The sequence below is a fragment of the Callorhinchus milii genome, unplaced genomic scaffold, assembly GCF_018977255.1.
Source record: "Callorhinchus milii isolate IMCB2004 unplaced genomic scaffold, IMCB_Cmil_1.0 Scaffold22, whole genome shotgun sequence".
NCBI lineage: Eukaryota > Metazoa > Chordata > Chondrichthyes > Chimaeriformes > Callorhinchidae > Callorhinchus > Callorhinchus milii.
The window spans coordinates 5,849,771-5,862,682 of NW_024704763.1; the positions used below are offsets into that span (position 1 = coordinate 5,849,771).

Here is a 12,912-nt window from a genome sequence, read left to right on the forward strand (position 1 = left end):
ACAAGCAGCCATGAGCAATTTTATCTGAGGGATTATTGAAACTCTTCTCTTTTCGAATAGTGCCATGGGATATTAAACATCCTTTTGAACAGTTGGGTGGAACCTTGACTTAGTGCACTTTGTCATTCCAAAGGATGATATCATTGCCTCAGTACTGCACTGGAGTGTCAGCCTAGACTATGAACTCAAAGTCCTGATGTGGGGCTTGAACCCACAACATTCTGACTCAGAGATGAGAATTCATACAATATGTTCTGAATGATGGATTATGTTTTGCAGCCTCTGCACAAGGATCAGGTATTTAAATGGAACTGTATAATAAGAAACATGTACCCATTCTGCGGGTTCTCGAACCAGAATCGGTCTCCGTCTCGTATCCGCTCAAACTGGTCGATCGTAATCTTAGTGAAGAGCTCTCCAGGTGCACCGTTGGTCTCTAGTAATCCTCCAGGCCATGTCTCTAGTTTGTCGGGGTTTTTTCCATATTGCCGTTGCAATGACTCAAAGATCTGAGGTGCAGGGTAAAATGTAAGTTCTTCATTTGTATTTATGTTCAGGTAATAAAAACTGTGTCAATGAGCGCTTTGATAGAGTGTGACATAGAGGAGGAATAAGAGAATTACATTTTAAGACGATGATCTGAAAATTGAGAAATTTCAGGGCTCAGAGGTCTAAAACGTACTGAGGCTGAAGGTAAGTTTTGAGCTGCTTTGTTCAGCTAGGAACACACTAAGCCATAATGGTTTAGCCAGTTAAATCTCAGCACTGACAGCCATATGGGGGAGAGCTTTGATTTCTGCCAACCTGTGCTTGTATTCTCTGGGAAAAGGCAAGTAGGTTTGCCCCCACTAGGGGGAGATTGCATACCTAAAACTGGGAAATGGAAAATCTGTAAGTTCTTGGCAGTGAGGGATTTCTGTGTGCGTCAGATTCGCAGCAGTATAACAAAGACTTCTAGTTCATTTGGTACTCAAGGGCTCGTAAACAAAAAGCTCTCTTCTCATTGAAAGTTCTGTTTGGGTGCAGATTTGCCAACGGCATGAAATGTGGATGCCTTTCCTACTTAAAACTCAGACATATGATGTATGACACAACTTTCTATTAATATGTTAGTGCAAAGGAGTGAAGTAAAACTACAACAACAACAAAATGACATTTGTATAGTGCCTTTCACGTTGGGAGGACGTGATTTATCCTTCCTTGGTGCAATCTATTGGAAATGACAAGTTTAATTTCCTTGACAATATTCATGCAATAATACTAACCTCGGGGTGTTCAGCAGCAAGTGAAGGGTTAATTTCACTCCAATTTTTCACTGGAGGAAGTTGAAAAGCTTGTCTCATGGCGTTAAATGTTGGAAGTCCATTATCCCGTCCGTGCTGGATGGTGAGAGCGACCAAGTCAGATCGAGAAAATTTCAAAGGTCCATAGAGGTAATCTGAATCCAACAAGGCAAGTTGTCAATACATCACATTGCCAAATCAACATTGTAGCTACAACCCATCAACATTGCAATCCTAGTACTTGATATAATTCCAAGAACAGTGAGCATTCTTCAATCCTTCAAATGTAATTGCTGTCAAGTGTAGTGATTGTGTATTATGTAGGTGAACATGGTAGCTGATTTGTGCATAGAAAGGTTCCATAAACAACCTTAAAGTGACTGGCCAATTCTATCTGGAGGATTTTTAGCCAGGACACGGGGAGAAACTCCCTTTGGAATGAAAATTCAGCATTCATGAACTGGAAGTCATGCTTCGTGACTAATTCTCTTCCGAATTTGTTTAAAAAGACACAAAAAACACAAGTTGGAATTTTAGTCTTTTTGGTTTGATTTGGGGCCATTTCTAAATGCATAGTGTACACTTGTCAGACCACTTTCCCAACTCACAGTGTACAATGAGAAGCACTGGTAAATGAAGCATAATAATCATCAACGGCTTGTTGACAAGCCCCAGATGTCTGTGCTGGTGGAAAATGTGTTTGCTCAGTGAGTGGGGGTTGGTTTGTCCTGGTGATCAATGTGTATGATGAGGAGATGAGCAAGTTATGGAGTTGCTATTGTAAGAGTTAATTCCATTTCACTACTTGGTCCAATACAAGATTCTTCTACCTCTAAGGTCTTCCACTACAATGTTGTCTTCTTTCTCAGCTATCTGGGATGCCATACCAAATATAAGTTCATCAATAACAGCTTCTGATGGTAGTTCTGGCTTCTGAAAAACCGACAATTAACACAGAACTCTGTGGGTGAATTAATCCGAAACATTACAGGCAAAAACACAATCTTTGCAAACAGGATTCCTTCTGTCAACTAGAACTTGGTGCTTATGAATATCAGATTACAATATTCATGGCCAGCAAACTGTGAATCTCAAATTGACAATATGGCAGCAAGCAAAATGCCAGCTTTTTCAGAATTGTCAGCTTGGGATTCTTGAATTGCAGCCCACGGATTTTGCAAGCCACAAGCTACAATTGATTCAATAAATCTAGAGTATAAACGTTGGGTTTTACAACCCATGATCAGACTTTAACCAACTCCATCAACACAAGTCCTGTAACTCAGTGGTTAGAGCACTCGCCTCACAAGTGAGACACCTGGGTTTGATTTCCGGCAGGGCAAAATGTTGGGCAAGTTTCCTAACTCCACACCCCTCTGTTTACCTAGCAGTCAATAGCAACCCGGTTGTTAGTCGATGGATCGCTTTTCTGGGAATAATAGTTCCTTCAAAAAATAATAACAAATCGGTCACTCAATACACAACTCTTTGTGGGTCACTGCTGTACACAATTGGCTGCCTGTTCACCCACAAAATACACAGTCAATTCACTTTACAGTGTATTCTGGGAAGCGCTTTGAGACGCCTTGAAGAGGTGATAAGGCGTTATATGAAATGCAAGGATTATTATTATTATTATCAACAGAAGTTACTTTGAAAGCATTGCAATGAAAAATCTAAAGTGTTCCACCAAATTGAAACTGTTCATTCTCACCGTAAGTTACCAGGAAACGATCGTTGAGGCCAGGACACTGGACTCATTTAAAAAAACGTCTTGAGAAGGATGAGTAAAAAACAGAGTAACAATAGGATTTACAATGAGTAAATCCTGTCGGTGACCAGATATGTATCCTGCTGGAAGTCTAGTTAATGTGATCTCCTTGCTGGTTTATCGGGCCAGATTGCTTGCTGATTGCAAAGATGTGTAGATTTGGAAATATTTTGCTCATCTCGCATTTCAAACCCAGAATGTGGGAAATGAAAATCTTGCACTGCCATGTCACAGAATTCTAATCATTTGTACGCATACCTCTTCATAAGAAATACTTTTAAAATTGTGGCAATTTTAACTCTTTACCTGTCTCTTCCAGTAGTTGTTGCATACCCTAAGTGCTAGAGTTTTACTTTTGTTGGGACCCATGTTGTTTCGGAATGAACATGTCTTGTTCCTGGAGTGAGGAAAAGCAAGGCACTCAAGTATGTTCAACATTAAGCTGAAATTCAGATGTCAGAAACACTTTTAACTTACTCAGTACCCACTTCAGAAGCTCAAATTTCTCATGGTCATAGCCAGAAGATCATTATCTTAAAAGATAAGATTGTGCAGAACTTTGCAAAAATGTTAAAGTCAGCCTTGACATGGGAGCATTAAGTCCACAATTCTAAAAATACAGTTTTCCAAGTGAAGACTGAATTGAACAATTTAAAAAATTCTGCACAGTTTTAAATTTTGAAACAATGGCCTTGAGGATGAGACTGTGAGAAATTACAGCACATTGCAATTCAGGACTCTTTGATCATTGGTGCAATCTCAAGGACAGAACCATTTGATGCCTAACACTCATTTGCACAAAGGAGAGGCGATATTGTCAGCAGGGAAGATAAGAACGCATGGAATTCGAAGAGGCAACAGTCATGAGACCTATGAGGCCCATTTCTTCCACACAGCTTCAGTACGGCATTCAAACAAATGGGACAACACTTGCATAAGCCTATTAACCCAGCCATGTCCCTCTGACATTGCACAGGTTGGATTCTTGCAAAACCTTTGCTTGGTATTGGACTGCTCTAGTTTCTGGAGAACGAGGTGGATTACCACTGCTTTGGCCAGAAAATATACTAGATCTTCACGATTGTGAGTTTAAGACAAATATACAGGAATAATTCTTTACATAGAGGGTAATCAAGAGCTGGAACAGGGTTATCAGGAAGTATAATTGAGACCAGGATAATGGATGCATTATTTTAGAATCAAATGGACCAAAGGGGCTTATTCATTTGAAGTTTGCTTGTGATCCCCCTTCTCCAGATTGGTTCTGTTCAAGATTTAGTATTGCCCAGTGATTGAGACCATCCTCACCACATCAAACACTGACATCAATACCCCCAGAATCAACCATAAAACTTTAACCACATGTTCTAATAACATGTTAATGTTGGATCCATCAATCCTAGATTACAAAATAAGGGAGAATGTATTTCAACAAAGTAACTTCGTCTCAATATTTGGCTTTTCATGACATCAATCTGTTAACATGAAAGACACTAAAGTAAACCTCACATACGTCATATCAGTTGGAACCATACATTTAATTTGACTTATGTAAATATGAGTATGAGCTATGTCAAACTTGCATAGAATATAAACTCTTGAATGGGATTTGGGCAGATGTACGATTTATACACATCAGACTTATGCAAGTTTTACTATATACAAATGTAATTTGTTGCTGTTGTTGTCAATCTGGTTAACGCTCAAACTTTTAGTTACCCACTAACATACTAGTGGTTGTTTTGGTTCCTGTTACCTCATGTAGACTCCTGGTGGAACCATTGTAGCACCAAACCTCATTGCCGCAGCCTGAAACCCTGGTGAGATGCCAGGGTCCACAAACTTCTTGTATCCTGTGAATCCCAGGAAAGAAATTTGAACAGTTCTGAATTTCATACTCGTGAATCAGATAAAATATTCAGTAATTAAAAATAACTATTTTGTTACCATTATAATTAGATACATTTGTTCCCAGGTATGCGGGCAACCACTCGTATAATGCAATGTTCTGAAGAGAAAAAAGAATTACAGGAATTACAGCACAGAAAGACTCATTCCGTCCATCAAACTCAAGATGATGCTAACTCTTCCACCATTGAATGTAACTATAATTCCATGATGTTTCCCTTTACCCTTTTACAATAAAACTCTATTATAATGTGCTTCACTATCACATGAATTTGCTTATAATGTGGTTGCATATACACCCCATTCCTTGCGCATGCACACAGCTATCTTTCCATGCTGAAATGGCTTACTTCCAATGGTTGTCAACTTTACTTCCTGCTATAAGCACGTACAGAAAATAGGAAATGACATTTTGGTGATCTGCTGACTGGGAAGTCAGACATTTTTGTTCTTTTAGCATGGAGAATTAGCATTAAAACAAAATCTGATCCAGATCTCCTTTAATGGAACCAGCAGTAGAAATTCAGGGATTTCTACAAGCACATAACCTTACAAAAGTAAGGGGCCACATCTGATGTGTTAATATCACTATGATTATCACATTAATGATAAATGTGATTACTGAGGTTAGTGGATCTCGTTGCCCCTCCCCCACCCCTATTCTATCAGAAGAGTTGGACCTGAAGTTGGCAATGATGGCAATTGAATTTTGCTCTTCTTGTCAATGAACTGCATTTAATGATATGATGACTCCCAGATCACGTGTTGCAATTTTTTACCCTTGTATTTTCCCTTATTTGTGCTGATTCCATACAGCAATTTACCTGTAATGTTGCAATCACCCTCTTCCTGGCATTCTGGAACAAATCTTCATCTGACCAGGTGGGCTGCTTTTCTTTCAGCTTCGCAGCCAAGTGATTGTGGTACCGGAACCAGATAATGTTCACAGCCATAATGAAAGGATTTTCGTTCGCCCTTGTATTTCCGAAATCTGTCACATAATTTTAAATTTCTGATTTACAAATGATATTTGCAGGAAGCCAACTGGAATGCATTACGTTACAAGAGAATACGTGCGATAAAATCAGTGGCAAAACAACCTATCAAACCGCGATCTCTCACCTCCCACCAACACGTGAACACATGTAATATTTACTAGTGAGTTCTAGCACAACTGGAACCTATTTAGTTTGCTTGGCTGGAGAAACCATGAATATCTAAAGGTGTCAGAGGCTGCAAATGACTGTGTATGCCCTTCGGCATTTATCCATTCTAAATTCCAGCTCAAATTATGGAAATACTATGAACTAGTAAATGTTCTGGCCACTTTCTCACTTCCTCCCATTTGAGTTGTGCTTGGCTTCTTGCATTTTATTGCAAAATGATGTTCAAATCAACACATTTCCCAGTCCCACTTAGCAATAGTTGTCTCAAAAACAATATCCTCCAGTGATTGACTTTCCTCCTTCAAGGCCGGTCTCAAGACCTTTCTCTTTGACCGTGCCTTCAGCTCCCCTCTCAACTCTCTACCCTCTCCTCACCCCCTCCCTTCCCTCCCCTCACCCTGACCATTTCCCCCCCTCCTCGCTCCCTCCCTTCCCTCCCCTCAGCCTGACCATTTCCCCCCTGTTCGGGTCCTGACTCAACTGTCCAGCGCTTTGGGACGTCCTCCCGACGTGAAAGGCGCTCTATAAATGGAATCTTGTTGTTGTTGTTAAAATAATCCACTGGTTGTTTCATTAACAAACAAGCTACGAAGCATTTATACACTTGCCATAAAATCCTTGCAGCCCAGTGTCACCGGTTGATGGGTCAGGGTGGTTCCACATGGGCAACTTCCCTGTACTTGGCTTGGGCAGTAATGGCTTGGAACCAGAGGCCAGCTTCCCATCAGAGAAGCTTCGCAATTCGTCGCACCATGAGTGGGAAGACCCATAAATAGAGCTTCCATCGATCCATGCGGTTACCTGATTCATCTGCAATAAGGCAATGAACACATGCTCGATCAGTTCACAAGGAGTGATTTACACCCCCCCCCCCCCACACACACACACACACACTCTATTCTCGCCTACATGATTTCTGCTTATGGGAATGAAGGTGGGCTTCTTTTTGTTTTACACAAGTTAATGCCAAAATTCTTGACTTTTGACTTTCCGTTCCCGAAGACTTGAGGCTCCCCCTCTCAAATTGTAAAACATTTCTATTTCTTCAGTCTTTTCTTGAATACACGTCAGAGCACCTCTGACGTGTATTTAAAAAAGGGTTGTGAAATTGGGTTGGGATAATAACCTATCCTTTAGAACCCAAACTATTGTTCTGTTGTAAATGAACATTTGTATTATATTCTGCTTAGATTGTTGTCCCTTTGACCTCTGCTCAGCATGCTCCGGATTGCTTCATGTCCCCTGCCCGGCCTGCCCCACCATCGACAGTCTGCTCCCACCCTTTGCAACTCCATCCCAGTCCTTTTGCCTTGCTCTTTCCCTTGCCTCAGTCAAGGTCCATCTCAAGATCCTTCTCTTTGACCACATCTTCGGTCACTTTCCTATGCTTACTCTCCCTGTCTTCCATCCCTTCTGATCCCAATCCCTAGCTCAGGTCCAAATCCCTCACTGCCCAGCGCCTTGGGATGTGCTCCCGGTGTGAAAGGCACTTTTAGATGTAATTGGTTGTTGTTGTTGTGTTACCTGTATCCTTGGGTTGTTTGGACTGCGCCCTGAGTTTCTATCCCATGCACTTCGTTGAAATAAAAGTCTCACATTGCCATTTCGATTAGGATCAAATATTGGATCACCAGGAGGAATCGGAACATCAAAGAACTCAGGAGGGCACCCAGGTTTCCTGTCATCCACAATCTCAAACATTACATGATATCCTATGGAAGTTTGAAATAAGGGAAGAAAAAGTAGAAACGTAATCTTTGAAATATAAAAAATATTTTTGTGTTGATCATGAAATTGAAATGTCTCAAAGTTGTTCATGTGGTTTATCTGATGCATAGCAATGGTTATATAGGTAAACATAGCAGCCAATCTGCACTAACAACAAACAGCAGTGAATTGAATGACAAGTTAAATAGTTTCTTTGGTGAAGGGAGTAGACTGAAGTCCATGGTAGGGTAGGATTGGCATGGGTACCATGGAAGGTTAGATCGACCAAGTTACCTCCCTCGGATGTCCTCCCGACGTGAAAGGCGCTATACAAATGTAATCTTGTTGTTGTTGTTGTTGCCTCCTTCCTTTGTTTCTTATGTTCTTAGAAATATAATTGCTTTAAGATACGACTTTTATGATCTTGTAAGTTTTGTCAGGTTGGTTCAGTATATAAAAATATCACCCCTGAATTTGAAGGTTGGGACTTGAAATTCCTATAGTCTAGGCTGACACTCCGATGCAGTGTTGGAAGGGCGATCCTTTGATGAGACGTTAAACCAAGGTCCTGTGTAACTGCTCAGGTGGATGTTAATGATCCCATAGTACTATTCGAAAAGAAAAGGAAGTTTCTTTCCCCACCCCAGCCCATCCCCGTGTGCTTGCCAACAATCCCTAAATAACGTTACTAATTCACTTCCTGGATAATGTTCTATGCAAATTAGCTACCACAGTTGCCCACAAAATACACAGTGACTAAACTTTACACTGTATCCCATGAAACCGTTTGAAAAATCTTTCTGATGTGAAAAGCCCCACATCAAATACAAGTATTGTTATTTATTGTATTGTATTGTATTTATTGTTTCAGCAAAGTAGGTCATGGGTTGTGCAAACAGTAGCTTTACAAATTATTATTTGCCTGGAACAAAAAAAGCTTTCCTGAATGTTTTCCATTTGCTCAGATTCATTCCAAGAACAGTTCCATGGATAAAAAACAATGAATACCAAGATCTATAACAGGAATTAGAAAACTTAAGAACGATGGATGGCAAGGAAAGGCATTACTCACACTGAGGAGTTCAAATAAACATTATAAAATAACATTAGCTACATGATGCACAAAGCTACTTTGATGATATCTTAACTCTCCAATGTGAACCACAGGGCCGCATATAGAATTACAATTATATAATAATAATAATAATCCTTGCATTTGATATAGCGCTTTTCACGTCAGGAGGACGTCCCAAAGCGCTTCACAGAACACACTGTAAAGTGAATTGACTGTATATTTGTGGGCGAACGCGGCAGCCAATTGCGCACAGCAATGTCCCACAAACAGTCGTAGATTGAAAATGACCAATTTATTATTGTTTTGAGTTTTGGAGGGATTATTATTAGGCGTGTGGAGTAAGGAAATTTGCCCAAGGTTTCGCCCTGCCTGGAATTGAACTCAGGTCTCTCACTTGCAAAGCGAGTGCTCTAACCACTGAGCTACAGGACAATTATCATGTCCACAATCCTCGCATTTGATATAGCGCTTTTCACGTCGGGAGGACGTCCCAAAGCGCTTCACAGAACACACTGTAAAGTGAATTGACTGTATATTTGTGGGCGAACGCGGCAGCCAATTGCGCACAGCAATGTCCCACAAACAGTCGGAGATTGAAAAATGACCAATTTAATTATTGTTTTTGGTTTTTTGGAGGGATTATTATTAGGCGTGTGGAGTAAGGAAACTTGCCCAAGGTTTCGCCCTGCCTGGAATTGAACTCAGGTCTCTCGCTTGCAAAGCAAGTGCTCTAACCACTGAGCTACAGGACTCCAAGTTACATCATAAAGAAAGCAATATTTTTTCAAGAGATTGAGAAACAGATAAAGGATATTAACCAGCAAGATATGTAAGTCTGAAATTCCACCTAGTCTCAACTTGTAAGACCAACTTCTTAAATTCTGGCTTAATTTGGCAACTGGTTCTCAGAGGTACAGAAAACCAACACCCAAGTTAAGACTAAAATTTTTCACCGTCCTGCATGATTTTAAATGTTTTACAGGCTAAGAATAGTTTGGTATCCTGGGATGCAGACTGGCTGAAAGCTCAGCTGGTGGGGCAGAGAGGACGGGGACAAGAGGGAGGCCAGAGCCAGCTGGATGAGGACAATAAATCCAGCAAAGGAATAAACAAACATTTTTTTCCACAATGCTTACCAAAGAAAACACTCAACACTGTAGTGTTCCGCAGAGATGGTAATCCAGATGATCCATTTGATATTATATTGCTAATGTCTCTTGCGTTTGGTACATCTGGTTCCTGCACCGCTTGATAAACCCCGTCACCATATCTAGCCGGCATTAAGCGCATAAGAGGGCAACCTGCAAATAACATTGAAAAGGCTTGTGACTTTTAATCGATTGACACAGAAAATAGACTGCAATTATTTACAGTATTTTTTTAATGATAGGAATCCTGTTAGAATTCCCATCATCTGATCGAACTCCATAACTGGAAGCACATTGGGTCGGAGTGGAGATCCTGTGGGCTGATTACCACAAGGAGTGGTAAGGTAGATTTCTTAGTAAGGAATCCTGTTTAGAAATATTACAAATAAATTCCCAGATTTAATACAACATGTAGTGATTGGATCCAATTGATAAGATCAATTGTAACTTTGCTTGGTTACAAGTGTTGGTCCAGTGCAACTTTAACTTTATACAGCGAAGTTGTTTGATGGGTTGAAATGCATTTATGGATTGTAATTCGGTTGAGTCATCAGACTACACAATTTTTTTATGAAATGGGAAGAATTGCGCTGATGGGTAGGGGAAAATACACAAGTTCAATTATAATTTTTATAACCTGTTTCAACTACAAAAGACGCAGGCACAGGTTAAACACACAACAAGTAGATTTCTGGAAACTGCTGCAAATTTCCGAGCGTAGAAGAATGGAATTTTGGATTGGCTTTGTACAAAAAAAGGGAAGATTATAACTTGGAACACAATAACATAAGTAATGGAAGATGCAACTTATTTAGGTGAAACTCAACTTTAATGTTGGTTTCTCTGAAACTAACATCTTGTCAAAATACTTTAAGGTGAAGGATATATGAATATAAAGGTAAAGGGAAATGTCATTTCAAGCTTTGTTGATTAATTGAAAACTGAAAAATAACAAAACAATCTATTTACCTGCTGATCCACGATTATGAAATGCGAGATTATTGTACCATCCATCATACCGCTGTACCTCCCAATTAATATTGTTTTGAGCAACTAGGTGGAAAAAGATATTCCATCAAACAAGGGCAAATACCCGAAAAGCTTATTTTAATAATGTGCATTAAAACGTTGAAAGTGCAAAAGATGGCATACATTGGATTATGCAAAACAAGCCACTTAGATGGCCCAACTCCAAATTTTTTTACAAAGGTGATTGTAGAAATTAATGTTTGTGGGACACTGCTGTGCAGAAATGGTAGCCCACAAAATATATAGTCAATTCACTTTACAATATATTCTGCGAAGCACTTTCAGACGTGTTGAAGACGTAATAAGATGCTATATCAAATGCAAGGACTCTTCTCCTTCATTTTATTATTATTATTATATTTGATAATTCACAAGTTAAAGATTTCTCATCTTTTCAATTCTCGAGAGTAAGAATGAAATTTTCTGCAGAATGTATTGTAGCTGATGCTTTGCTGTAGACGTCAGGTTAGGCTTCAGCTGCGATGTGTCGTTTCCTTCTCCACCTCCCCCACCCCATTCACTGTCAAGGCTCACGCATGAATAATGATTGCTGGTCAAGGTACAAGAGGATGCCCAGCACCTGTGGAAACTATATCTCAAGAAGGTTCAAGGAGTCAAATGCCTCAAGGAAGGGAGCAAACTGGGGGAAATAAATAAACCTAAAACAGTCCCCATTGGAACAAACCTCCAGCTACTGCAGTAAAAGTAGCACACCACAGCCCAGAGGATGTATTTGGGGGCTGGGAACTTAATACTGGTTAAAGGGGCTAATCTTAAAGTTAATAAAAATGTAACTTGCTCTCTAATAGCATTAAAACATAGGGAAATGGGATTAGACAGTTCCTGAATGAAGCAAGTACGATCGTGTCTATTTGTTGTTGATGATGAGCCAAAAAGCTTTATGTCAACACTATTGTGGTGCCATACATTGGGGCCATCAATATTACTTGGCTAATGTTAGATCAAGATAGTGTGTGTATCTACGTCTGGTTATTAGAAGTATTATGTCATCACTATTTGATACTACAACAACAACAAGATTTCATTTATAGAGCGCCTTTCACGTCAGGAGGACGTCCCAAGGTGCTGGATAGTTGGGACAGGACCCGAGCACGGAGGAAATGGTCAGGGTGAGGGGAGGGAAGGGAGGGAGCGAGGAGCAAGGACACTAGCTACCTCTTCACTAAGGTATACAGTATTGGTGCACAAGATAGGCTTGTTATTTACCCTTTGATCCACTTGCCCTTACAAAGAGCTACTGGATGCTATCTCACTATCCTACTGCTATTTTGTGTATTGGAATTCCTGTTATAAAATTTTGTGCAGAACATTTGTGTAAAATCGTGGGATGAATTTAATCCTTTTATTGAATGCAACGTTATGAACCATTATTACTATTAACCAATGCAAAAATATGTCATCCGGATGTATTTTATTCTGGAAATATTGCAATATAAAGGTACGTTGCTCAAATTATGGTACCACTCCTCACATACACATACTTAGACACACACACTATCTTGGATGAGGAAATCACAATTTGTATCAGTGAAAATGGTAACAAGCTTATTTAAAAAGATATATAGTTAAAATAAAATTTACAATTAAAACAAAACATACACCCCATTTCTTTTCTCAATTCGACTTGAAATACGAAGATTTGATAGAAATGAAAATCTTGGTGAAAGTACTCACTGGTGAAGGGGAAGTGCAGGGCGATGCAAGCCCAGCCCACTGCAATCACTGCTTTCCACAACTCCCTCCGTGCCATTGCTGAAAATCTCCTTCACTTTGTTGATGGAGCTCTTGCGTACAGCTCGGCTCT

At 39.9% G+C, this 12,912-nt stretch overlaps 1 protein-coding gene across 3 annotated transcripts in view; it reads right to left on the reverse strand.

Moving 5' to 3' along the window:
- Positions 1-12,912, reverse strand: part of duox (dual oxidase) — a 49,540-nt gene that overhangs the window by 32,603 nt on the left and 4,025 nt on the right. For all 3 annotated transcript variants that reach the window (XM_007909018.2, XM_007909009.2, XM_007909028.2), the window contains exons 2-13: positions 12,783-12,910; positions 11,028-11,111; positions 10,047-10,211; positions 7,653-7,840; positions 6,737-6,938; positions 5,787-5,953; positions 5,002-5,062; positions 4,811-4,907; positions 3,361-3,451; positions 2,114-2,216; positions 1,266-1,438; positions 334-509 (exon numbers count right to left, since the gene is read on the reverse strand). In XM_007909018.2, coding sequence (XP_007907209.1) covers positions 334-509; positions 1,266-1,438; positions 2,114-2,216; positions 3,361-3,451; positions 4,811-4,907; positions 5,002-5,062; positions 5,787-5,953; positions 6,737-6,938; positions 7,653-7,840; positions 10,047-10,211; positions 11,028-11,111; positions 12,783-12,858 — 1,583 coding nt within the window. In that variant the 5' untranslated portion in view covers positions 12,859-12,910. The remainder of the gene's footprint in view (positions 1-333; positions 510-1,265; positions 1,439-2,113; positions 2,217-3,360; positions 3,452-4,810; positions 4,908-5,001; positions 5,063-5,786; positions 5,954-6,736; positions 6,939-7,652; positions 7,841-10,046; positions 10,212-11,027; positions 11,112-12,782; positions 12,911-12,912) is intronic.